Source organism: Callithrix jacchus, chromosome 6, assembly GCF_049354715.1.
Source record: "Callithrix jacchus isolate 240 chromosome 6, calJac240_pri, whole genome shotgun sequence".
Taxonomy (NCBI): Eukaryota; Metazoa; Chordata; class Mammalia; order Primates; family Cebidae; genus Callithrix; species Callithrix jacchus.
Genome location: NC_133507.1, coordinates 54977992 through 55004379, shown reverse-complemented (window position 1 = coordinate 55004379; position 26388 = coordinate 54977992). Strand labels below are relative to the sequence as shown.

Genomic DNA, 26388 nt, shown 5'->3' with positions numbered 1-26388 from the left:
TAGTAGAGATGGGTTTCACCATGTTGGCCATGCTGGTCTTGAACTCTTGGTCTCAAGTGATGCACCCTCCTTGGCCTCCCAAAGTTCTGGAATTACAGGCATGAGCCACTGGGCTCGGCTGAAGAACATAACTGAGTATGGAACAATTCGAAAAATAAAAACACCCACCTCTTCTGGTGCTAAGTATTGGCAGGCCCAACACTTTGGGAGGCCGAGGCAGGCGAATCACCTGAGGTTGGGACTTCAAGACCAGCCTGACCAACATGGAGAAACCCTGTCTCTATTAAAAATAGAAAATTAGCTGGGCGTGGTGGCGCATGCCTGTAATTTCACTACTCGAGAGGCTAAGGCAGGAGAATTGCTTGAACCTGGGAGGTGAAAGCTGCAGTGAGCCAAGATTGCACCATTGCACTCCAGCCTGAGCAACAAGAGCAAAACTCTGTCTCAAAACAAAACAAAACAAAACAAAATAGAAGTATGGGCAACTCTTACCCAGGTTATGTTTTTAGAAAACGCCTTAAGTGTGGCCAGGCGTGATGGCTCACGCCTGTAATCCAAGCACTTTGGAGGCCAAGGTGGGCGAATCACCTGAGGTTAGGAGTTCAAGACCAGCCTTACCAACATAGTGAAACCCTGTCTTAAAAAAAAAAAAGAAAAAGCCTTAAGTGTAATGATAGTGCTTAATATAAACACAAATGTTTTGAAGTTCTTGAACTTCCCTTAAAACTTATATATAATTATTTATTCAAGTAACATTTTATTTAATAAATTCTACATAGTTACAAGATCTTAGAACTTTAAAGTTGAAAGGGACCTCTATTTTAAATTAGCACCTTCATTTTACAGATGTGGAAATGAGGGTTTGCCCAAGTCATATAGCCAGCAGAGGGCAGAATGGGACTAGAAACCTAGTCTTTTGACACAAGCTAAATTCTTCGTTCCTTGAGTCAGTTTCTCAAACTCAGATTTGTGGACCCCTAGTGTCCCTAAGACATATTCTTCAGGATCTGGAAATTTCTATGAGAAATTTAAAGTTTTTTGTTTTCTTTTTTTCAATGGTAGTCCTCTATGTATCTACTTTGTAAGCAACGTGCAGTCTCATGATTTCAGAATTTACATTGGGTTTATTTTTATTTATTTTTGAGATGGGGTCTCACTCTGTTGCCCAGGTTGGAGTGCAGTGACACAGCCATAGCTCAAAATTTTGGGCTCAAGGGATCCTCCTGCTTCAGCCTCCTGAATAGCTGGGACTACAGGCCTGCACCAGCATGCCCAGCTAATTTTCAATTTTTTTTTTTTTTTTGGTGAGATGAAGTCTTGCTTTGTCACCCAGGCTGGAATTCAGTGGCACGATCTTGGCTCACTGCAACCTCTGCCTCCCAGGTTCAAGGAATTCCCTGCCTAAGCATCCTCAGTAGCTGGGATTACAGGCAACCGCCACCACATTTGACTAATTTTTGTGTTTTTATTAAAGACAGGGTTTCACCATCTTGGCCAGGTCTTAAATTCCTGACCTCATGATCCACCGCCTAAGCCTCCCAAAGTGCTGGGTTTACAGGTGTGAGCCACCACGCCCAGCCTAATTTTCAAATTTTTTATAGAGAGAAGGTCTTACTCTGTTGCCCAGGCTACTCTTGAACTCCTAGCCTCAAGCAATCCTCCAGCCTGGATTTCCCAAAGTGCTGGGATTACAGGCATGAGCCACTGTGCCTGTCCAGACCTTATATTGGGTTTCCTATTAAGTTTGAGTCAAGTGAAGGCCAAATGATATTACAAGACACAGTACAAATGTTTGAAGAAAGAAATCAGTAAGATAACAAGGTCAAAACCCCACATACAGAAGTAAAGGCAAGACAAAAAAGCTATAGCAATGAGTTCCATTTTATGTTTCAAGCTGTGATTTACATTAGCAAAACAAGATCCTTTGTCATATTAATTTATGTTGCTAATTAGAATTAGGGTTTGTAGTTTTGTTTGAATAGAATCTGTGAATTTGCTTTGGTTTTAGAATTGGATATTTCTATGAGAAATTTTAAGCTGTAAAGAATATATACCTAGATTTATGATTGTACAGATTAAAGAATACTGTGCTAGAATTAATGTAAATTGACACTGAGGTCCTTGAGAATTGGTTTTCTTTACCATTGTTCCTCCCTTAATCCATTTGTACACTGTATAATTGCAGTGCCAGGGAAACAAGTAACCAATCACGAAAGGGTGCCATCTGTGTTACAGCAGCAAAGGCAGTCTTTAAAATTCTAATGTGCATTGCTCCAGCCTTGTGAAAAGAACTATATACAAACAGGCAGAATCCAGCTAGCCTGGATCTCTCACTGAAGAAGCTGTGAGAGCTTCTGCCTAAATCAGTCTAACTTTTTTTGGGTCTATTTCTCAGTTTGCAAAATGAAGGATTTAAATTAGACCAGCGTTTCCTAAGGGGTAGAGATTATAGATGTCACAAAGGTTAAAATGTTGTTTTGACTGGTTATACATTTATTTTAATGTATATTAAAAATTAATTAGCAAATGAAACCTGGGATTTTATTGATATAAGGCTCAATTGATTAAAGTTAAAGAAAAAAGCAAATCAATTTTAAGGAAAAAAGAACAAGTAGTATGTAGATATGGCAAAAACTGTGAGAATGGTATGAAAATGAGTAAAACTAAAAATGACCAAATGGGATGACTTAAAATGACATTTTCAGGTCTAAAATTTTGCCATAGCATAATAATCTGATCGTTAAAGGATTCTTTTATTAGGTTTAGGGAATTCAGAACAACTTATTTGAGTAGATTTTGCCATGCATGCTTGAAGAGGGTTTCAGAGAGACTTAGGGCCTTTAATAGATTGATCTAGTTGCTGCTCTCTTATTCTGATTATAAAGTTAACTTGAATAACCCTAGTTAAAGTTGGTCCACTGATATTTTGAAATATAAAGTCTTAGGTTCTTTTAACTTGACATCGCATAAAAACTCATGCTATGCAAGATGCACTTTCCTTTAAGAAGCACAAACCATCTTCTGTTTGTGCTGAATTTTTCATTCTGTGAGTCCTCACCACATTGTTGCTTCACTTCAAAAGGCTGTTGACTGAGATGAGACCTGCTTTTGATCATGAAAGCATGAAATCAAAGGTCCATCCTTTGCAGCCACTTCCTGATGCCTGCCTCTTACCATTCTACTATTTCCTTTCATGTGCCATTTTACAGGTTCAAATTTGTAGGATGAATATAAAATAGCCAGACAGAGTTTTTCACAAACATACCAGAATGTATACATCCGAATAAATATTATACTTCAACACAGCAATGTGCTAGAACATTTCGAATATCATTTTTGGAGCCAGTTGAAAGGAGAAACAGTCATTCTCATTAGGTCCTTTTCTATTTCTTTGTCTTTTTATCCCCCTAATTTTCTTGTTCTCATATTACCTCTAATCCTTCTATTTAATAACTAACAGTTTCATTTGTTTAGTGCCTACCATGTACCAGACATAAATACTCACATTTCATTTTGTCCTTAAAATAACTCTGTAAGGTGCTGTAACCCAATTTTACAGATGAGGAAGTTGAGGTTTCAAAAGTTAAGTAGGCCAGGTACAGTGGCTCACGCCTGTAATCCCAGCACCTTGGGAGACTGAGGCAAGTGGATCACAAGTCAGAAGTTCAAGACCAGCCTGGCCAACATGGTGAAATCCCCCGTCTCTACTAAAAATACAAAAATTAGCCAGGCATGTTATCAGGCACCTGTAGTCCCAGCCACTCTGGAGGCTGAGGCAGGAGAATCACTTGAACCCAGGAGGCGGAGGTTGCAGTGAGCTGAGATCATATCACTGCACTCCAGCCTGGGTATCAGAGTGAGATTTGATCTCAAGAAAAAAAAAAAAAAGGTTAAGTAATCTGCATGAGGCAGAGCCAGAGCCAGAATTTCCCTGTTCAGCAGTACTCAATAATAAGCTCTGGAACACACCTCGTGCATCTTGCCCATTCCCTCCTTTCTCCATCTGCCTCCGGCATCTGCCCTGTTGTCATCAAAAGGGAGCAGCACTGACAGCAGCCTAGAGCCATAGGCCCTGGGGAAAAGGACCACATGACTGGACAAGGCCCTGAGCTCAGGGAGGAATAGAGTACATTAGGAAACAGAACTAAGCTTCGCCGATGGCTTCTGTGGGTGGGCTGATCTGCTTCAGTGCATGCCTTGATTCTATACTACCAGACTTCAAATAGATTACTAGAAGCTCAGGTCTATTAGGAATGGGGTAGGATGGGGAACAGACCTCAATTTTCATTCATAATCCAACTCACCTGTCCACAGGTAGGTGCTATAGAGGGAGCTGTACAATAGAACAAACACCAAAATTTGTCCAACAAAATTTTTTTCTTTAACGAAATTCCATATCATCATTCCAGCACAGACAATAGACTAAGGAAAAAATTATTAAAAGGTTTTGTAAATAGCTAAGAAAACTATATAATTCAATACTATAACAGAAAATTCCAATTAACCCAGGCAAATTCATGTTTCATTCACAGCAAACCTAATTGTTCATTTAAAATTTTTTTATGAATAATTATCAAGTATTCCATACTACTTACACTAAAACTTCAAGCTTTATGTTAAAAATCCTTTTTATACAAAGCCTTTGACAATATACATATTCAACTGAAACAGATTACTACATTTTAAATGTTAATCTTAGACCTGTATTTAGTAATGGCTTAAATTAAAATTGCTAAAGTTCTTTCCATTAATTTGAGACATGCAAAAATTAGAAAAATAAGATTGTGAAAAAAGTTCAATTATTAATAATTCAATTGTTTCTATTAAAAAATGCAAAGTTATTAAATGTAATTATTAGCCTCAGCTTTAGATAGTTTAAGACATTTTGCAATATTAAATATGTTAGGCACATACTAATTGTAATCAAACTGTAATTGACTGCATTTGGTAATACTTCTGACTATATAACTGAGAAAACCTAGCAAAGTTATTATTCCTCTATAATAGAATAATCCATGAGGAAAACATAGCTTTAAATATCAGTAGTTTTACTAACCTGAGCAATGAGTAAATTCGTTGTAAGCATATGAGGAAGCTGTTTATATTTCTTGCTCAAAAGAAGAATAGCCAGAGACCAGATCTTGAAGACAAAAGGTTCAAATGTTATTTATGTTTCTTAATCTTTATAATCACTAATTAAATAACATAATAATTAGCTTCTTTAAATAACCCTTTTTGTCCTGGTTCAGAAAGAATTTCCAATATTTTATTTAATCTCTCTGGTTTCAAAAAGGTAAATTATTATAGCCAATGTAAAATAGCAAGCATGGAGAGATCCCATAATAAATTAACTCTCCAAAAATTACAGAGAATTTAAGAACTGATATGGCCAGTCATGGTGGCTTACGCCTGTAATCCCAGAACTTTGGGAGGCCAAGGTGGGCAGATCATGAGATCAGGAGTTTGAGACCAGCCCAACCAACATGGTGAAACCCCATCTCTATTAAAAATACAAAAATTAGCCAGGTGTGGTGGTAGGCACCTGTAATCCCAGCTACTAGGGAGGCTGAGGCAGGAGAATTGCTTGAACCCAAGAGGCAGAGATTGCAGTGAGCCAAGATCATGCCACTGCACTCCAGCCTGGGTGACAGAGCAAGATTCTGTCTCAAAAAAAAAAAAAAAGAACAAATGCCTTGGCCAGGCACAGTGGCTTAGGCGTTCGAGACCAGCCTGGCCAACATGGTGAAACTCCCATCGCTACTGGGTGTGATGGCACATGCCTGTAATCCCAGCTACTTGGGAGGCTAATGCAAGAGAATTGCTTGAAACCCGTGAGGCAGTAGTAGAAGTGAGCCAAGCCAAGATCATGCCACTGCACTCCAGCCTGGGCGACAGAGGGACACTCTATCTCAAAAAAAAAAAGAACGAATGCATTGACCAGGGCCATGTTCTAACTATGCCTACCTTCAGTGTCTGGGGTGGGACACAGGGTCACAGACAACTATTCAGGAAAGGAGCTTTAGTGGGAGTTAGTTATAAGTTATATTAAAACATATATATGTTTTAATATAAGTTTTTTCTATTTCCACCACATTGGCTCATGGGATATCTAAATGTCAGGCTGTTTCACTTCAAACAACACATAGCACCCACCTTTAAGATTAATCATCTTACATTCTCATGTTTGATTCTTTTTGTGTGTGTGACACAGAATCTCATTGGAGTGCAGTGGTGCAATCTCAGGTTACTGAAACCTCTGTCTCCCAGGCTCAAGTGACTCTCGTGCCTCAGCCTCCCAGGTAGCTGGGATTACAGACGCACACCACCATACCTGACTAATTTTGTATTTTGGTAGAGATGGGGTTTCTCCATGTTGACAAGGCTGGTCTTGAACTCCTAGCCTCAAGTGATCTGCTGGCCTTGGCCTCCCAAAGTGTTGGGATTACAGGTGTGAGCCATGGTGGCAAACCACATTCCTCATATTTTCAAGGATTGGGTTTCCATTCTACCTACATAGTGGCCAGGTAAGTATCCTGGCTGACTTACTTCTTTCTTTCCTTATTGCCAACTGAAATGCGTACGGTCATTTTCCCCACTGCCCTGTGATGAATGGGTGTAGCAGATTTTAAGAATATGTGACAGAGGTGGAATTTCTTTAAAATTAATCACACATTTATTTGTTACCAGTTTACACATTCACCCCCCATCTCCTTTCCTTTAACTGTACACATTGTCTTTTTTCAGTCAGAATATCTGTAGTTCTACTAACATGAATTCAATAGGCCATTTGATCTGTAACATACTCTAGCTGTCATATGCTTAATTATTTAATTTTGAGCTAGATATATTTGATCTGAGAAGTAGCCAAAAGTCTCATGAACATTAAATAGGCTGTTGGACTTGATCTCAAAGATCCCTTCTGACCCCATGATTCCCATGATTCTAGAACAGCTAGGAATTCTATAGTGATTCATCATTTGCAGAATGCTTTTCATATATATTATTTCATTGAATCCCTTAAAACACCCATGGAAATATGTAAAATTATTGTCATTATTTTACAGCTAAAAACAGAAGTTAGAGAGGTTAAGGTGACTCTACAGAGACATATAGCTAGTTTGTGAGAGGGCCAGGAAGAAAATCCAGGTCTGACTAAATCTCATGTCTTGTCTGCTATAAAACTCTAACTCCCAAATGGAAAGATGAAACTCAGTTAATCAGAAGGCTGATATTATATTTTATGAGCAGGCTTTAGCTTTCTGAAACTAGATTTTTAAATTTCTCTCTATTACCAATCTATTCTCAAAATTCATTCTATGGTTTCCATTCATTTTGGCATGGCAACGTACTTACCAAGGAGATCAGGCTGACAATACTTATATCGAAACTAACATTCTGGATGGCATATGCCAATGGCTTAGGGTCCATCGTGGGAAAGGTCAGTAACCAGGCAGAAACGTACATGATGGGAGCAGACACAAATGTGCTTATCACCATCCCTGAGGTTATCTGCAAAAATGAAATCAAACAGGGGAGTTACAATCTCAATTAAATAATATTTTAAACTTTAAATAACCAGGGCACACTAAAGCATTCTAAAATAAAGATGAGAGTTAGTAAAGATATTATAAAATCCGGCATGTTATCCAATACCATACTTTCTCTTTCTGAGAATCCTTAATAGAAAACACAATTAAGTTACCTTGGCTCCTCTTCCAATCTATGCTTAATTTATATTCATGCATAATAAATACTAGAAATTCCACTATTGATGGTTATCTTCTAGGTTCTAGAAAGTAAACCATAGCAATGATCTCAATCAACCTATCTCATAACTATAGGGCAAAAAAAAAAAAAGGAATTCAAAAAGAAAAATTACCATGCAAATATTTATTTTACAGTTTAAATAATCAGAATTGACCTCCATTAAACAACTTAGTTTCTTTTTATTATATTTTAAAATTATTTACTCTGATGCTGTAGATACCGTGTACATTTAGACACTGTTAATAATTTGATGTCAATTGATTTTAGCTATTTGTTACAGTTGATTATGTGGTATTTTGCATCTGGTGCTTGAAATTATCAACCAATAAAACAGACTTTTTTTCCTCAAAATTTCAAAGTTACTTTTCTATAAATAATTTTTAGGTTTCAGTATAAGTACAGAAATAAAATAACTAAAACCAAAAAAGACTAATAAAGAAAGTCATAGCTGACTAAAGATCCCAAATTAAATGACTATTGTTACACTGTTACATGATGCCGTTCCTTACAATGAGGTAGCTTATAGACATCAAGTTCTTATAAAAAAACCAACGTTGCTTGCTCTGTCCCCCAGGCTGGAGTGCAGTGGTGCAATCTTAGCTCAAGGCAACCTCTGCCTCCTGGGTTCAAACAAATCTCCTGCCTCAGCCACCCAAGTAGCTGGGACTACAGGCATCTACCACCACACCCAGCTAATTTTTGTATTTTTAGTAGAGATGGGGTTTCACCATGTTGGCCAGGCTGGTCTTGAACTCCTGGCCTCATGTGATCCACCCACCTCAGCCTCCCAAAGTGCTGGGCCTCATAAAAAACAACATTGTTTTCTATGTTTAGAAATTTAAAATGGGCTGGGCATGATGGCTCATGCCTGTAATCCCAGCACTTTGGGAGGCGGAGGTAAAAGGCAGGAGTTTGAGACCAGCCTGAGGCAACACAGATTCTATTAATTCATTAATTATGAATTAATGAAAAATTCATTTTTTAAAATGAATTAAAAATTTTTTTCCTACTAAACACACAATCAAACTTAGATAATAGTATATACATACAATTTCTACTTCCATGTTGAACTGTGTTGCAAAGATAGCCACTCCTGGTGCTACAGGAAAGACACCATACAGAAACGCATAATTTGATAAACTTGTATGGTTTACTACACTGTCGCCCTTGTCCAAGAGTTCCACCATTTCTCTGCACAGAAGTGGCAGCACCAGACTGAAGAAAAAAGAAAAACGTCATTTACTTGATATCAAAGCATGCTGGTCCACAGTAGCAGACTGCTCTGGTGAACGTGGCATTAGGTTCTTCTCCTGCCCAGAAGGTATGTCTATTTGCATGCACCTATTCTGGGCATGTCTACTTGGGCACATTTTGCTGAAAGAATCAAGAATTAAACTTGGAGCCATTTAAAGGGTAACAATATTCTGGAAATATCTCATACATCAGGGATTAGGAGGGAAAAAATATTTTTTTGGTTCTACAAATAATTTTTTTTTTGCCAAACTATGGTAAAAGTTGCAATTCTAGCTACTTTCTTGCTTCCCCTATTGGTTTACTGTAATGTTCAAAGAAAGAAAGAAGGTTGACAATCTGAATAAAAACTTCTGTCAAGAGAATTACTAAACTTTTTTCTTTCAAAGTATTCTAGAGAGAGAGAAACTCTTTTTGAAAAAAAAAAAAAGCTGAATGTTATCATGATTAGGGGTTGAAATGGTTCAATTAATGGTAACAACAGTACTCAGTAAGATTCTAAAATCCTGTAGAAAAACAGATATCTTCAAGTAGCTCTTCATCTTTGTAAATACTAAAAAATTTTAGCAAAGGGAACTAAAACAACTGAGATGGAGCAGAAAACTTGTGAAACGCAGACCTTTTGAAGAGTCAATTACTAAACAAATCCTTCAGGATTCCAAAGAAAGAACGAATCCATAGTAACCGAGAAAATGGGGCTCTCCTGTGAAATCCACAAGACCAAGATTGATAACAGTTTCACAGCAGCCCCAAACAGGCACTCAGGGATGGAGAAAACAACTACTCTTATTATTTTTTTAATTAAAAAATTTAAATATCTAATAAGTATCAAAGACACCCCCAAAATCTTTAAACTTAGAATATTTAAATTCTACTTATAAGCTGAAGTTGATAATACTATTATTGTTAAAATTATACTTATTACTTCGGCAATACTAATATTTTATTTCTGAAGAGCATAACATCACAATAAATAATTTTCAATACTTATATTCATTTTTATTATTATAAAAATAGAAATATGCTGCACTGGTCTCATGAATATAACTGTCCATACACAAGGGGAATTCCATAGTTAAGTATGCCTCAAGTACTTTGGGATAATCTTGCAGCAAAATTATGTCACCTGCACCATGAAGTAGAACTCCATGGCTAATGGACCAAGTAAGCTGAAGAACTATTAACTAAGAAGTTTAGGCCAGGTATGGTGGCTCATGCCTGTAACCCTACCACTTTGGGAGGCCAAGGCAGGCAGATTACCTGAGGTCAGGAGTTCGAGACCAGCCTGGCCAACATGGTGAAACCCCATCTCTACTAAAAAATATAAAAATCAGTCAGGTGTGGTGGCAGGCACCTGTGATCTCAGCTACTTGGAAGGCTGAGGCAGGAGAATCACTTGAACCTCTGAGGCGGAGGTTGCAGTGAGCCGAGATTGCGCCACTGCACTCCAGCTGAGTGACAAAGTAAGACTCCGTCTCAAACAAAAAAACAAAACAGAAGTTGATAAGCATTTTTCATTTGGCAAGTCAGGATCATATGGCTGATAATAATCATTCACATTGACTTAGCTATATTTAGAAAGTGTAGCCAACCTCAGAACTACAAAATACTTTTCCTAAATTCATGAAAAGAAATTTATATTATAAATTATTGTTCTCGTTATTACTAAGATGCTTTTGTCTTTAGAATCTTTATGTATCTGGAAAAGTCAGAAATGCTGCAAAATTTATTGGAAAATACTGTTAAACTGGGACATGAGGAGATACTGAGTAAACTTTATGTAAAAGCTGAAGGGAAACCCATTGTCTTTACCCTCTGACAGTAAAATGGAAATGTAAGCTACAGTGAATAAGGAAATGACTTTCCACAATACACCAACATCACATTTTCCTTTAACTCACAACTACTCTACAAGGAGGGATTATTAATATTCAAAGGGGAAAATGGTTACAGATCCATACCCCAATGAATTGGCTAAATACGAAGTCCAAAAAGCACAATTCTCAAGTTAAATAAGTGATACTTACAGTTTCGCTGTGATGAGAAGAATTAGTACAACAAATGCTGACTTCTTCAGTCTCTTTATTTTTCCTACCATCGTGAGACCAAGATAAAATAGGGCTGATCCAGAAAAAGAATTTCCAAGTCCATCAAGAAAATTTTCTACATATACAGGCACCTTTCGATCAAGAATAAAATTGAAGGCGATGCCAATGAAGACCATAAATACTATTGGGTTCTGTAATACACGCAAGAGTCCGAGTCCCACAATTTTTACTTTATTTTGAGAAGCATTTTGAGTGTCTTTCCACTTTTGGATTTCACAGAAGATAAAGCCTATAGGGTTTAACATCATAAGAGATATTGGTGCCACCAAATAAATGTACTGGAGATATTCTGGGTATGTAGTTTGATATAAAGCTTCAACTGCAAAACAAGAATATTGATTTTTAAAATGATGACCACAGAAATACAGATATATGTTACGTATATAACATTTTCTGTACTTAATTATAGCAATAATAAATTAACAAAATTTTCAAAATGACCCAAATAGCCTATTTTTGAAAAGTACATTTTAGTAATAAAGCTGAAAAAAGAAAATGTAATAAATATCTTATAGCTCATGAAATGATAATCAAATTTAAACATTATTTTTAATCCTAATTATTACTATCTTAAGGGTTAAAATTGGTCTCAAAATGGGCAGAATTATAGAATTTTCAGGAGAAACAATTCAAAGTAAAAATCTAGGGACAAACTAAACATTTAAGTAGTATTAGCAAAAATGTGATTTTTTTATATCCACGGAGAGAGCAGTTTTACTGGAGTGAGAAGAAACAGAAGTCAGATCACAGAGGACTGAGGAGAGAGTTAGGAGTTAAGGAAATAAAAAAGGAGCACGGATGTGATGGAGCCCACTCCGAGTAAGAAAAGAAATGAAGATGGGAGATGGTTGAGGCCTCTAGGAATTAGGGGCAGTTGAAGGTACAGAAGTTCAGAGAAAATCAGACAATAAGCGACTCAGTTAAATATTTCCCAGATGACTATGGGACTTGGTGGCTGAAATGGAGTAAAGGAAAACATCACTGGAGATGAGGAGGTCAAGGAAATGACAGGACAGAGAATTTCATGGTAGTTCACAAGATAATGGCAAAACTCGAGATAAAGATGACAGTACATGGGATATGAATGAGGGGGCAGGCGCAGAATGAGGCCAGCAGGTAATAGCAGAAAGAATGAGCGGTCTAGGGCCGGGCGCGGTGGCTCACGCCTGTAATCCCAGCACTTTGGGAGGCCGAGAAGGGTGGATCACAAGGTCAAGAGATTGAGACCATCCAGGTCAACATGGTGAAACCCCGTCTCTACTAAAAATACAAAAAAATTAGCTGGGCATGGTGGCGCATGCCTGTAATCCCAGCTACTCGGGAGGCTGAGGCAGGAGAATTGCCTGAGCCCAGGAGGCTGAGGTTGCGGTGAGCCGAGATTGTGCCATTGCACTCCAGCCTGGGTAACAAGAGCGAAACTCCGTCTCAAAAAAAAAAAAAAAAAAAAAAAAAAAAAAAAAGAATGAGCGGTCTAGCCGGAGAGCATGAACCTCAAAGTAGTTTTTAACAACAGAGCAGGATGGTCTAGCAATGGTCCACAGTAGCTGTGAGGATGCCAGTCCTGCCTTCCACTGCTCATGAGGTGTGCTGGCAATGAGAAAATGAACAACCTCCATTTGAGAGGGATGAAAAGGAATGAATGCTTTCAAAGAAGACCAGTAGAGATATCAAAGGAGTGGAGATAGAAAGGTGGATCTTAGAATGTTTGGGAGGGAATTACGGTGGAGTTACATCAATGCACATTTAATTAAACAAATTCAACCAAACAGAAGCTTAACTTCCCCCAACCCCCATGGCATGCTTCTAAGTGCAAATGAATTATTTCAACTGCTGTTCATTGAAGAACAATGCTAGCTAAAAAAATCTGGCTGTGTTCGACTTATGAAAAATGGTACAATATAGACAAATTACGTATGCTGTATTTGGTGGGCATTTTCTTTCTTTCTTTTTTTTTTTTTTTTTTTTTTTTTGAGATGGAGTCTTGCTCTGTTGCCAGGCTAGAGTGCAGTGGCACAATCTCAGCCCACTGCAACCTCCGCCTCCTGGGTTCAAGCAATTCTTCCGCCTCAGCCTCCCGAGTTCCCGAGTAGCTGGGACCACAGGCATGTGCCACCACGCCCGGCTAATTTTTATATTTTTAGTAAAGAGAGGGTTACACCATGTTGGCCAGGATGGTCTCGATCTCTTCACCTGGCGATCCACCCACGTAAGCCTCCCAAAGTGCTGGGATTACCAGCGTGAGCCACCACACCGGGCCTTGGTGGACATTTTCAAGAGTCTGAGTATACATACAAGATGGCTTTAGAACCTAACCACTGCAGAAGATTTTTTTTTTTTTTTAATCTCATGAGGGAGGTGAGTGAGTTGGATCAGACTTCTAGCAGTTTCCTGGAAGATGTGAGGGTTGGTGACCTAGTGTTGAGTTTATGAGAGCAACTTAGGGCCTTTTCAGTAAACAACTTGGTCTCTAGCACATTTTTGGCAATGGGTCCTGAAATTATACAATCTAATACAAACAAAGCCTGATTTATAACTGACTTAAAGTTGATAACTATGAAAAAGAACAGCCACAATCGCTCACAAGGAGAGAGGCAACCAGGTGAAAACATGTAAAAGATTAGGTTTCTCAATTTACACTAAGATAAAATGACATAAGTAGGAAAATACGTTTGTTTACTTATTCAGGATATAAAAGTTCAGTTAATGTCATGCACATGTCCCATTAAAGTTATATAAGTAAATTATATAACCTTTAGAAGTTCACCTTTTTCTTAAAAGCTAAAACCTATTTTTTAACAGATTCAATCCCCATTTTCTCAGCTAAGTAAATTTAGAGATCTATAATAGCTCCAAAATAAAGCAGTGGTTAGAAAGTATTTGATAACATAAAATTGTGTAAGTTATTTCCACTGATTTTCAAATTAGATATGCTAGTTATGTAAGTTATTGGTTTTCTTTCAGGTTTCACAAGGCTTCATCTTTTAAACAAAAAGCAGCACTTTTGATAACTATTTTTAGATAAGTATATTTCGGATTCTCTTGAGATATTTTACCTCAAGAGAAGGATGTTCATACCTGCCCACCACTCAATTTTTATAGTAGAGCATATATTTTGGAAAAGTGTTGTGTTTTCATCTAAGTATAAGAATTTTTCCTAACCAGCCACAATAAGACGAATAACATGCTTCCTTTGACAACACAGCTAGACCGTTCTATGATCTACTCAAAGCCCCTATCTTAATGCCTTTTTCCAGAAATTAACTTTCCTGGCCACACTAGCATTTAATCACCAACATAGAAAGCACTTGACATGGTTTTAAGAACTCAGTGCAAATTTAAGCAATAGTTTTTATATCTGGCCAATTACCACATTCTTTCTTCTTTTGAAGGATTTTCTCTTCTTGATTGCTACTACAATCATTAGTCAAAAATCTCAAAATTAGATTACTTCATGTATTTACCAACCAACATTCTCCTCCTGGACCTTCTTCATCCATTTTATTCACTGCTAACAGGACCATCTAAATCTAAATTTTTAAAAGGTAAGATTTTCTCATGGCTCTCACCGCCCGCAGGAACAGCTACAAAACCTTTCTTTTACCATTGAAAGACTTGGGACCTCCACAATTGGCCCTTAGTTATCCACCCCATCCTTAATGCAAAGACTCCATCAGCTAGTTTAATAACACAGATATACCAGACAACCACCACATGCACAATGATTCGTTCTATATGCTGTTCACACCATCACCCTCTAACTTCTTAATCTCCTGTTTTACCTAAATCTCACCTACTACTTAAGGCCTGTCTCTGGCACTACATTTTCCACCAAGTCTTCACCCTACGTCATTAATCTCTCCTTCTCTGGCATGCTATGGTACTTTATTTCATACTAGTGCCACATCAACACATTGTAAGTTCCTTGAAAGCACCATTTTAATAGCCCACAGTACCTGGCATAATGCTGAGAAAATCTGAAAATACTTGCTGAATGGTATGAACGAACACATCAATGAATGTCAAGAGCTTCAGATGTAGTAAACATATTTGCTAATACACAGCTCTTTACATCGAATTGTTGTCAATGAATCCATCTTTATATCCATTTTTAAACTTTATTTTTACTAATTTATTTTTAACTCACAAATATAAATTATATATTTATAATGTACATGTTTTAAAATATGTATACATTATGGAATGGCTAAATCAAGCTAATTAAAATATGTATCATCTCACATATTAATTGTTTTTTCTGATGGGAACACAAAATCTACTCTCAGCAATTTTCAAGAAGTGTTGTTATTAACCATTCTCACCATGTTGTACAATAAATCTAACTGAAATTTTGTATCTTTTTTTAATGTTTTACACATTATGAATATTTATAAAGCAGGTTACTATTGGGGTATTTTAAGTCAGCTGACCAAGTGTACAAAGGCAGAAGTGTAGTCCAGAGGGAACACATAAAAATTTGTGATTAAATAAATACATGTTAAATTACTAGAATAGGGTTCAACATGGGAATTTCAGTCTACTTCTGTCATTCATTTGCATAATTAACATTACATATTTATCTATAAATTGGCAGTACTTATTTTTGCTATCAATCTGAAGACGGTTTTTCAGACTTGAAAAAATACACATGAAAGCTGTATAGTATAGTAACTAAAATTAGATTTATAATCATTATATCAACTTTTAAGTTCTAATTAATTAATGCTTATAAATAAGGCTTTTGGAGGGTGGAGGGAATCACATTATGAGGAGTTATTCTATAGCTTTGAAGAACTAAGAGACAAAATTAGCCACCCACTGTGGTTCCTATTTTGATTCCTGCAGGGTTTCCATCCCTAGCATATAACACAAAGACCCAGACGAGATCATTCTATTATGTAATGGCATATAGTTAAATGCTTCATTTCCTTTCTGTTTACAGCTCAAGCACTAGAGCATAATTATGATTAGTCAGGGTACTTATGCTATCAGCATTGTTTGAAGAATAAATTATAGGACTTAACTATGCCCTATTAGTATCTTTTAATGACAGAGGCAGGGAACCATTCTAATATGCTGAAATCAACATTTTGCCATGGGAGATTCCTGGTTTCTTCTCATACTTGGATTTTAAAAAGGACTTTAGGAAACAATTGCTCTAAAACACAGTGAGCTTTTATTACTTTTTTTTTTTTTTAGAGACAGGTCTCACTGTCACCCAGGCTTAAGAACAGTAGCAATCATAGCTCACTGCAGCCTCGAACTCCTGGGATCAACAGATCCTCCTGCCTCAGCCTCCCAAGAAGCTGGGACTACAGGCTTGTGCCACCACATCTGGCTAATTTTGCTGTTGTCGTTGTGGAGACAGGGATTCACTATGTTGTCCAGGATGGTCTCAAACTCCTAGACTCAAGGGATCCCTCCGCCATGGCCTCCCAAAACGTTGGGATTACAGGTATGAGCCACCATGGGGTCCAGCCTTCTTTTTAAGTTGCTATATGCACTATTCTGTTACTTGAGTAAAAATATATCATTTTAATATAAGTTCATTGACTGTTACAGTTGTCATAGTATGTAGCGAAAGAAAACGTGACTATCCTTTTTCTTTATTCATTAACATATGTCTTTTTCTTGCCAGCATTTTCTGTGTTAACTGCAAATTGGACAGATGAAGAACAAATGCAGTCTTAAAAAGGACATTTCTTGTGACCCACCAATGCTCATCTGTGAGCAAGAGAGTAGGAAGTCCTTGGAGAGGCCAGGAAACAAAAGATAGAAAGGCATTCTCTCTGGAGACAGTATTCTTTCTCTGTTCACCAAGAACAAGGTCAGGAGGCAGATGGTACAGCAGCAGTAATACATTACCTCATCAGGCAGAGATACTCAGCCCTAGTAGTTCTACGCCACACCTTCCAATGTCTAGGTATATGAAAAAGCATTTGTCTGATATATTGTTTTTTAGCAAAGTTATATTCTACAACTTAATGTGTAAGAGTTTTCATTACTGTGATTTAAAAAACAAAAACATAAAAACAAAAATTATACCTTGAAATGAACAAACAACCATCAGGGAAATTTGGGCTGACACATGGCTAGAAACGTGAGTATTACCAGATTCACTGGTTTAATGTGGGACATAAGAAAAGCAGTGATAAAATGGCTGATTACATTTTTTATTTGTAAAGTCTGCCTCAATATGACAATAGATTATTCTAATAGGTCTTTTTCCACTACTCTTCATTTTATGGAATATTTTAGAGGAAAAGACCCTTTGATTCTTTCTGAAACTAGTATATTACAAGGCTGGGTGGGTTTTCTGAAGATTGAACTGACACATTATGTAACTGCATGGCACAAGAGAATGCCCGGGATTTGCAACCAGAAGACCTAGGTTTGGGTCTCAGTCACCTGCTAGTTGTGTGACCTGGGATAAAATAATTAGATCTCTGTAAGCCTGTTTCCTTATTTGAAAATGAGGATAATAATATCTGCCCTACTCAAATGATATAAGTATATAAGAAAGTACTCTGTAAACTATACAGTTAGAAATGTTAGTTCTATTTCATTATCAGCTTACTAATCTATGAGAGCATGAAACTATATACTTCTATTTATGTCTAAAGTAAGATACAGCAGTATTTATCAGACATTTAAAACTATGGTACTGAGTCAGTTCTAAGGTCCTTATATCATAAATACCTTGACCTTATTAATTCTCCTGGGGAAATGGACAAACACGTTAATTTCTTGCTGTTTTCTTTCCAAAAGTCTTTATTTCCTGTTAAAACTCAATAACCTTAAAAGAACACCTATCTAGTTTCTATTTGTAGCTCAATTATCTAAGAGCCTACTTTTCCCTCTCTCTTAAACCTCCAACTTCACTCCCAGTTATTTAACTTCTTAGATGTTTCTCTCTTTCTAGTAAGCAAGATAGAGGAAGGTCAAAAGTAGAGAGAAAGGTGAAAAGTATAGTTAACTAGAATCTCTTTGGTGCCAGTAGTGAAATAAGCTGGAGTTTCAGGGGAGAGGATAAAACTGCTAGATGAAAAACTTGGAAGTTAATGGTAGATTTCAATTGTATTTCAATAGGCTCAAGTCTCTGCTCAGGAGACATATCAGAGAGGGCTTCACTGACCACCCTATCTCAAATAGCACCTCCTCATTCCTATCCCTGTACATGACCTGATTTTTATGGCCCTGTCACCACCAGCTGGCATGATTTTAATTTTATTATTCTCCCATTACAATGTAAATTTAATATGCGCAAGAGCACAGCTGTATTCCCAATAGTTAGCACAGCCACTGGTATGAAACAGCTCCGAGTGAATGAATGGATCAATGAATGAATATATCCATAATATTCAGGTCATCATACTTGATACATGATCAAAGTATATATAACTTTAATTTAAAATATTAAAAAGTAGCTACTAAGTATACATTGTCTTGGTGACAGAGTGTTCTGAAATATAGAATGTTTCCTTTAAAGATATGTCAATATCCCAAACTGGTATGTTTACTGTTTCATCAGAAAAACATATACATATAGAAATATAAAATTAAGTTGCTAAGAGTCAGAAACATAAAAAAGGAGAAGTTAGAAAGGTTAAAAAAGCTCTCACCATTTTTGTTCTTAAACAAGAAATTAACTCCAACTAAAATACATTAAAATTTTGAATAACAAGCTCAAAAACAATTTTTTTTCTTTTAATTTGAGACAACGCCTCACTCTTGTCACCCAGCTGGAGTACAGTGGTGTGATACTGACTCACTGCAACCTCTACCTCTCAGGCTCAAGCAATCCTCCTGCCTCAGCCTCTTGGGTAGCTGGGACTACAGGCTGGTGCCACGATAGCTGACTAATTTGTTGTTGTTATTTTTTATAGAGACAATCTCAAACTTTATATAGATCTGATCTTGAACTCCTAGGCTCAAGTGATCCGCCTGCCTCAGCCTCCCAAGTGCTGGGATTATAGGTGTGAGCCACTGCATCTGACCCCAGAACAAAATAATATATATTCTAAATGGTAAGAAAAATTCCTTCCTTCCACAAACTCTTAATAATAACTATTTTTATACAGACACAAACCTTTTTTTAAACATAATTTAAATCAGAATCAGATCCTTTCTAAAAATTAAGCTTCTTTTACATATGACTGGGAAGAAAAAAATACAATTAGGTTATTAGGATATAACCATTTATTGTAGGTAGATGTTTAAAGGATCCTCAAACTCTGAAGTTTGGGAAAAACTATGATTCATACTAAGACATATTTCAGAAAAAAATGAAAACCTTTTTTTTTTGAGACAGAGTCTCACTCCGTCGCCAGGCACCAGGCTTGAGTGCAGTGGTGCAATCTCTCAGCTCACTGCAACCTCCACCTCCTGGGTTCAAGCAATTCTCCTGCCTCAGCCTCCCGAGTAGCTGGGACTACAAGTGCCTGCCACCACGCCCAGCTAATTTTTGTAATTTTAGTAGAGACGGGGTTTCACCAGGTTGGCCAGGATGGTCTCAATCTCTTGACCTCATGATCTGCCCACCTCGGCCTCCCAAAGTGCTGGGATTACAGGCATGAGCCACCGCACCCGGCCAAACTCTTTTTTTTTTTTAATGAGATGGAGTTTCACTCTTGTTGCCCAGGGTGGAGTGCAATGGTGCCATCTCGGCTCACTGCAACCTCTACCTCCAGGGTTCAAGTGATTCTCCTGCCTCAGCCTCCTGAGTAGCTGGGATTACAGGCATGTGCCACCACGCCCAGTCAATTTTTATATTTGTAGTGGAGACAAGGTTTCTCCATGTTGGTCATGCTGGTCTTGAACTCCAGACCTCAGGTGATCCACCCACCTCGGCCACCCAAAGTGCTGGAATTATAGGCGTGAGCCACCATGCCCGGCCGAAAAACTTCTTAGATATAAGAGTAAGACTCTGTCACTAACAAATACCTAAACAAATTAAAATTGAATTTATAAAACACTTGAAAAATAAAAAATAACTTACCTATAGGGTATCCCAATGCAAAGTCATTACTTTGTGTAGCAAAAATAGGGAATAGTCCAGCTTTGCTAAATCTACTGTCAGGACTGGCAACCAATAAGGTTAATACACATACAATGAAAAATACAGAGGCTTTGGCAATTAAGATACTATATAGGAAGGACCAATCCACATTGGAAAAATTAAGTACAACCATGTTTTTGAATAATAAAGCTGGAAGTGCAAATCTGGAGACAAAATTTCCCAGCCCTTTGGCCTGTGTGGATGTTATGACATTGGCCCTTCCTGCTATGTAGCCACAAAGGACAATGCCAAAGCATTCCAGTAAGGCTGGAAAAAGCCTTGTAATTGACATTGAAGGTGGGTCGTTAGTGGAATTAAATCCATGGGTTACTGCCGTAGGCAAAGTCTTGGTCATATTGACTGCAATGGGTAAGTTCTCTGCAGGTAAACTGGAAAAAGAATTCATTTTCTCTCACCCTCCAACTCCAACCAGATCTCTGGAAAGAAAGGAAGAAAGATTCAGTATGGCCATCAATAAGAATTCTAGTTGAAAAAATACACTGGCCATTTAGTTATTAAATGGTCAAATAAATATATATACTTTCTTCAACTACCACCAGGGAAAATACAATGGCAAAAAAAGTGGGGAGTTGCTAACAATAATCGCTTCACCCTCAAAGGCAGGTCAGCTCAAAATATTTATGTTGCTGTTCTATATTCAATATTAGACATAAGTAAAATAAGATCCACAAATATTAGAGCTTCAGTGATGCTGTGGTTCTTGCCAGTGTTTCTCTCCAACAATTGAGCTCCATCTGGTGAAGGGCATTGGGCTCACAGTCTCTGCTGAATATCCCCCTGCATCTAAATTCTCTGGAAATTTCAGAAGTTCTCAAGGCTACACTGAAGAGTCACCCAGGGACCAGAGAGTCCTTTCTAGCCTGTGGTCATACTTGAGTATAGGATGGGAAGAAGAGTATAGTAGAGCATCACTAATCAACTTTAAATCAATTAACTTTTTTTTTTTTTTTTTTTTTAAAGACAGGGTCTTGCTTTGTTGCCCAGGCTGGAGTACAGTGGTACAATCTCGGCTTAGTGCCACCTCTGCCTCCTGGGTTGAAGCAATCTGTGTGCCACCACCCCTGGCTAATTTTTCTACTTTTGTAGAGATGAGGTTTCACCATGTTGCCCAGGCTGGTCTTGAACCCCTGACCTCAGGTGATCTGCCTGCCTCAGCCTCCCACAGTGCTGGGATTATAGGCATGAGCCACCGTGCCCAACCTGAACCAATTAACTTTAACTTTTCTGTACATCCCTTCTTCACCTGTAAAATGGCAATAATAGTAATACCTACCACATGAGGACTTGAGATTATTCAACTGAAGTCTTTAATCACATCTGGAACAGTCATCATTTAACCAGAGTTAAATATAACTTTTGGTAGAATATGAGAGAGAAAAAATGATAACATCCCACCAATATACCTTTAGTTCGTTCTATACCAGTCACATACACTGGCCCCACAGTACCTTTGTGCCACAGGGACTTTGCACATACAGTTCACTCAAGTGTTGTGGAAGCAGGAACTATGCATGTTTTTGCTCACTGTTGTGTTTCTAACATCTAGGACAGTACCTGGCACACAAGAGACAGAAAAAAAATATTTTTAATGAATAACTATAATAACTTACACTTAAATAAACCTTTTACCCTTTCATGGATCAATGTTCTCTTTCAGGCACTATTTAGTTCATGGACAGAATTTTTTTTTCTGAATGATAAAGTATTCTAAGTTTTTCACTATAGCAACAGAACTAATAACATAAAATGTGTCTAAAGGTGTTCATAAAATGTTACAAAGCCGGGCGAGGTGGCTCACGCCTGTAACCCCAGCATTTTGGGAGGCTGTGGTGGGTGGATCACCTGAGGGCAGGAGTTCAAGACCAGTCTGCCTGTCATAGTGAAACCCCACCTTAAAAAAAAAAAAAGATACAAAATATTTTGTAAAATGTTCTAAAAAGGTTCAAAAAATGCTAAAGCATGGAACAAATTATTTAAGTGAATAGTACAATAATTATCAGACTCCCTCTTGCTGCCAGGAACACAATGAACATGAGGTCAGGATAACTCTAAAACTAATCAGCTTTTTTAGTATCTTGAAATTAATATAATGACAACTGTCAATATCTAAGTGATTATTCTGGGTTTACCATCTAAAGTAGACATATATAAGGCAGAAAATAAAAAGCTCAGCTTCTGGAAATTTACAATGCTCAGGTTAAGTTCTCAAACATCTACATCACATTAAAAAGACTTAGATGGCAGCCCAGAGATCACCACCAACTGACACCTGGCGGGGGTATAAGGGAATTTTCTCTGTGCTACCCTTGTGTAAACAGAACCATTTAAAAACCTTATATTTTATCCTGATTAGGACAAGTATTTTTCTACTAGGATTAGATAGGAGTGGTCAATATACTACATGAAACCTGCAACACTCACATACTTGAAGTTTACCAAATAAGCATCAAATTATATCCTGAAAAAGCTACCGGTTGGTACAAACACCAATACTTGAAAATAAGAGCTGGTATACAATTAAACAAAGGCGTTAAACATTTGGAGCCGTTAAGAAAGTGTGTACTTGGAAATGCAGTGCTAAAGAAGAAGGTAATCGGTTAGTCTAGTCTTTAGTCTACTTTTTTTTTTTTTTTTTTTTTTTGAGACGGAGTTTCCCTCTTGTTACCCAGGCTGGAGTGCAATGGTGTGATCTCAGCTCACTGCAACCTCCGCCTCCTGGGTTCAGGCAATTCTCCTGACTCAGCCTCCTGAGTAGTTGGGATTACAGGCACACGCCACCATGCCCAGTTAATTTTTTGTATATTTAGTAGAGACGGGGTTTCACCATGTTGACCAGGATGGTCTTGATCTGTAGACCTCGTGATCCACCCCCCTCGGCCTCCCAAAGTGCTGGGATTACAGGCTTGAGCCACCGTGCCCGGCCTTTAGTCCACTTTTAAAAGTGCCTGGAGTATTAATAACTCATTCTGCTTACATGTCCTTACTTGTACCACACGAGCATGTCAATGCATTCCAATAATCTTTCTAACCAACAATTTTAACTAGACTAGTAGAAGTTCAGTGGAGAGTCAAACCGATTCAGGGCTTTATGGCTTATCAACTCCTAAGTTACTTAGGCTTTCTGAACCTTTTTTTCCTCAACCGTAAAATGAGAGTAAAAACTTCCTTAGAGAGGCCGGGCATAGCAGCTCACACCTGTAATCCCAGCATTTTGGGAGGCCCAGGCAGGTGGATTGTGTAAGCACAGGAGTTTGAGACCAGCCTGGCTAACATGGCAAAACCCCAGTCTCTACAAAAAATTAGCTGAGCATAGTCTTGTGTGCCTGTTGTCCCAGCTACCCGAGAGGCTGAGGTGGGAGGATCACCTGAGCCTAGGAGGTTTCTGCAGTGGGCCATGATCACGCCACTGCACTCCAGCCTGAGTAAGACCGTGTCTCAAACAAACAAAACCTTCTTAGAGAGATATTGTGTGGATAGAATATTTTATATTTTTGAAGTAGGCCTTCAAGAAATGACAGCAATTGCATTAGGAACTGTTGTCTTACTACTAATAATGATAAAAAAGCAAACACGTTAGTTCCTCAAACATACCAGGTAAAAGATCGACCAACTAAAAAAAGAGAGATGGGATGCATCATAAATTCATCAGTTTTTGCTTTATACCCAACAATTAAGCCAAGCTGAATTTAATTTGGGTTGATTGTCAATGGTTAACAGTGAAGGCAGCGATCTTCATTTTTCTCAGGGTGATGGTCAAATAGTTGTAGCAATGTCCACGTTTAACTTTCAATTCATTGAAAATGTAAAAAAAAAAAAAAAAAAAGTTATCTGCCTCTCCCCATGAAGTTTCTTTTAATGTTTTTCAATATTATAAAAGAAATACCTGCTGAGGGAAAGTCAAAATAATGAAAACGACTTAAACAGTTTCATCTCATCCTAATCTTTTTTAAACGGGAAGATAATATGCTTTCTAAAGCATATTTTAAAATGAACAGGAACCAGAGCAAAGGAAGTTTAAAAAAAATTACATCTAGCCTTTTCATCTATAAAAACAAAGCTTGTACAGAACAAACACGTTCACAATAAAAGACCACTCGCTGAGGCACCCTCTGGAGAAATGCTGCGGTACTTACAAACCGCTTCTGGCCGCGTCATATTTGGCTTAGATCACATAAATGAACGATTGATATCGTAAATACCTGCTATTAAGTGAAAATGGGGGGTGGGGGGAAGGAGAGCGTTGCCTAACTTCATAGAGAAAGCTTGAAACTCTCAGGCTATTTCTCAAACAGCCAATATCCTTTATCCCGTGGGATAAGTGCAATACAGCGTGGTACTATTAAAACACTCTTCAACATCAACAGTCACACCATTCACCCACTCCCACCTACTTGCAGGGGACCAAATGTCCTCCCTAGAGACCCAGTGTAGCGACGGCTGAGCACTGCCTCCTTGCCTCTTCTGCAGAGACAGACTGTGGCACTCCAAGATGAGGGGCGCAGAGAGTTCCTAACTAAACAGGCTGCTCGGAGAACAGCTGCCAGCCAATGCCTGGAAAGGCAGCAGTGGAAGTGAAAAGGCAGCCAGGGGTCTGTGCTTCAGGTACGAAAAAGGTGGTCGCTCGTCTTCCCAGAGCATGGGAACCACGTCATGGTAACTAGCATAGCCCAAAAATAGGTAAGGGAGAAAATTTGGCGCAATGCTCTAGGTGCCTGGGAAGAAGACTTCAGGAGGGCCAGATACCAAGGGTACCCTTAGGATAAAGGGAAGAGTCTAAGAATGACAGGGTGGATGCCCAGGCAGTGAGGAGCTTCCCAAACTAGGGATGGCAGTCCTATCTCTGGAGGGGACGAGACACCCCTTCCCCCGCGCGAGCCTTCCCTGGTGATCTCACACATTCCAAAGGCAGGCGCTGCGGAGCACAGACAGCAGGTCCAGACAACGGGTCGCGGGGCCGGGGCGCAGACCACATGCCCAGGCCCGAGGGGCAGGGGTAGGGGTACCCCGTGCCCGCAAGACAGAGACAGGACCCGGCAGATCCGCGCTTCAGGAGCCCATCTCACCTGCTTCGTCTGCAACCTCGGGGTCAGGAGGAGAAGGTGCTCGCAGAGGACTGAGCAGGGAGGAGACCACTTGTCATCTCCCGCGCCCAGCCCTCTTTGCCGATTGCAGCCGGGTGCCGGGTGCGGGGTGCCAGGTGCAGCAGCTCAAGCACGTTCTGATAAAGTGAGGTGGGGTTAGCCGCTGCGGCCCTGTCAGCTCAGCACCTCGCCGGCCGCGAGGCCCCGCCCCTGCCCTCCCTCAGGGCCCGCCCCCAGCCCTGAACCTCACGCCAGACGGGCCCCGCCCCGCCCCGCGTCCCGCCCACAGCCCCCGAGCCTTGAGGCCAGAGTCCCCGTCCCGCCCTCAAGCCCCACCCACAGCCTAGGGCCTTGGAACCACAGGTTCCCCAACTCTGCTTCAGTCCCTGCCCCCACCTCCCGCCCGCCGTCTGGGAGCCGCCCAGCTGGGATATTGGGGCGGAGGGGGGGGACTTCCGGCCTCCCGGCTCCCACAAAATGGCAGCCGCTGCGTGGGTATCCATCCTCTTTTTTTCTCTTCCTAAGTTCAGATACAGAGCGGGCTTGTCTTTCCGCTTAACCCCAATTCCTTGTGATCTGCCCGTTTCCTTCCTGGTTAGCCCAGAACTTTTTATAGCATAGAGTTTTAAAGCAAGGATGTGGGTAACCCCCCATATAGGCACCAAGGAATGAGAGCTAAGCAGAAGCCTGGCACAGTTAGGGCTTGAGGAATATCTCACTTTACAGTGTTACTACTCAGTTATTTCCTTTTATATAATCCTTTACATAATCATATATTAGTTTATAGAAATAGGGCTTGAAGAATCCCTTTATAGAATCCTCTCTATATAATCATATAATAGTTGATAGTATGAGTTCCTAAAGAATATTTCCCTACATATATACCTATAATTATATCTTAATTCATAATCAGAGGAATGCCTAGAGTGGACACAGTACAGAGCATGAATTAAGGAATAAGCCACTTATAATCAGAGGAATGCCTAGAGCAGACATAGTGCAGAGCATGATTTAAGGGAAAAACGGTTATACCAGGACAAGAATCCATGGCCCAGGCAGCAGCTTAGTATCGTAAAGATACCCGCCGTATGGCAGGCTTGGGGCG

The 26388-nt window shown here is 39.0% G+C and overlaps 1 protein-coding gene across 4 annotated transcripts in view; it reads right to left on the bottom strand.

The window, feature by feature from the left end:
* The window catches only part of GPR155 (G protein-coupled receptor 155), a 43772-nt gene extending 18271 nt beyond the window's left edge, over nucleotides 1-25501 (bottom strand). For 2 of the 4 annotated variants that reach the window (XM_078327374.1, XM_078327373.1), the window contains exons 1-8: nucleotides 25266-25501; nucleotides 21476-21756; nucleotides 20122-20618; nucleotides 11046-11445; nucleotides 8817-8982; nucleotides 7354-7509; nucleotides 5057-5140; nucleotides 4305-4422 (exon numbers count right to left, since the gene is read on the bottom strand). In XM_078327374.1, the coding sequence (XP_078183500.1) occupies nucleotides 4305-4422; nucleotides 5057-5140; nucleotides 7354-7509; nucleotides 8817-8982; nucleotides 11046-11445; nucleotides 20122-20587 (1390 nt within the window). In that variant the 5' untranslated portion in view covers nucleotides 20588-20618; nucleotides 21476-21756; nucleotides 25266-25501. The remainder of the gene's footprint in view (nucleotides 1-4304; nucleotides 4423-5056; nucleotides 5141-7353; nucleotides 7510-8816; nucleotides 8983-11045; nucleotides 11446-20121; nucleotides 20619-21475; nucleotides 21757-25265) is intronic. The other 2 variants (XM_017973400.4, XM_008998679.5) reach the window with 1 other exon arrangement.
* Nucleotides 25502-26388: the final 887 nt, after the last annotated feature.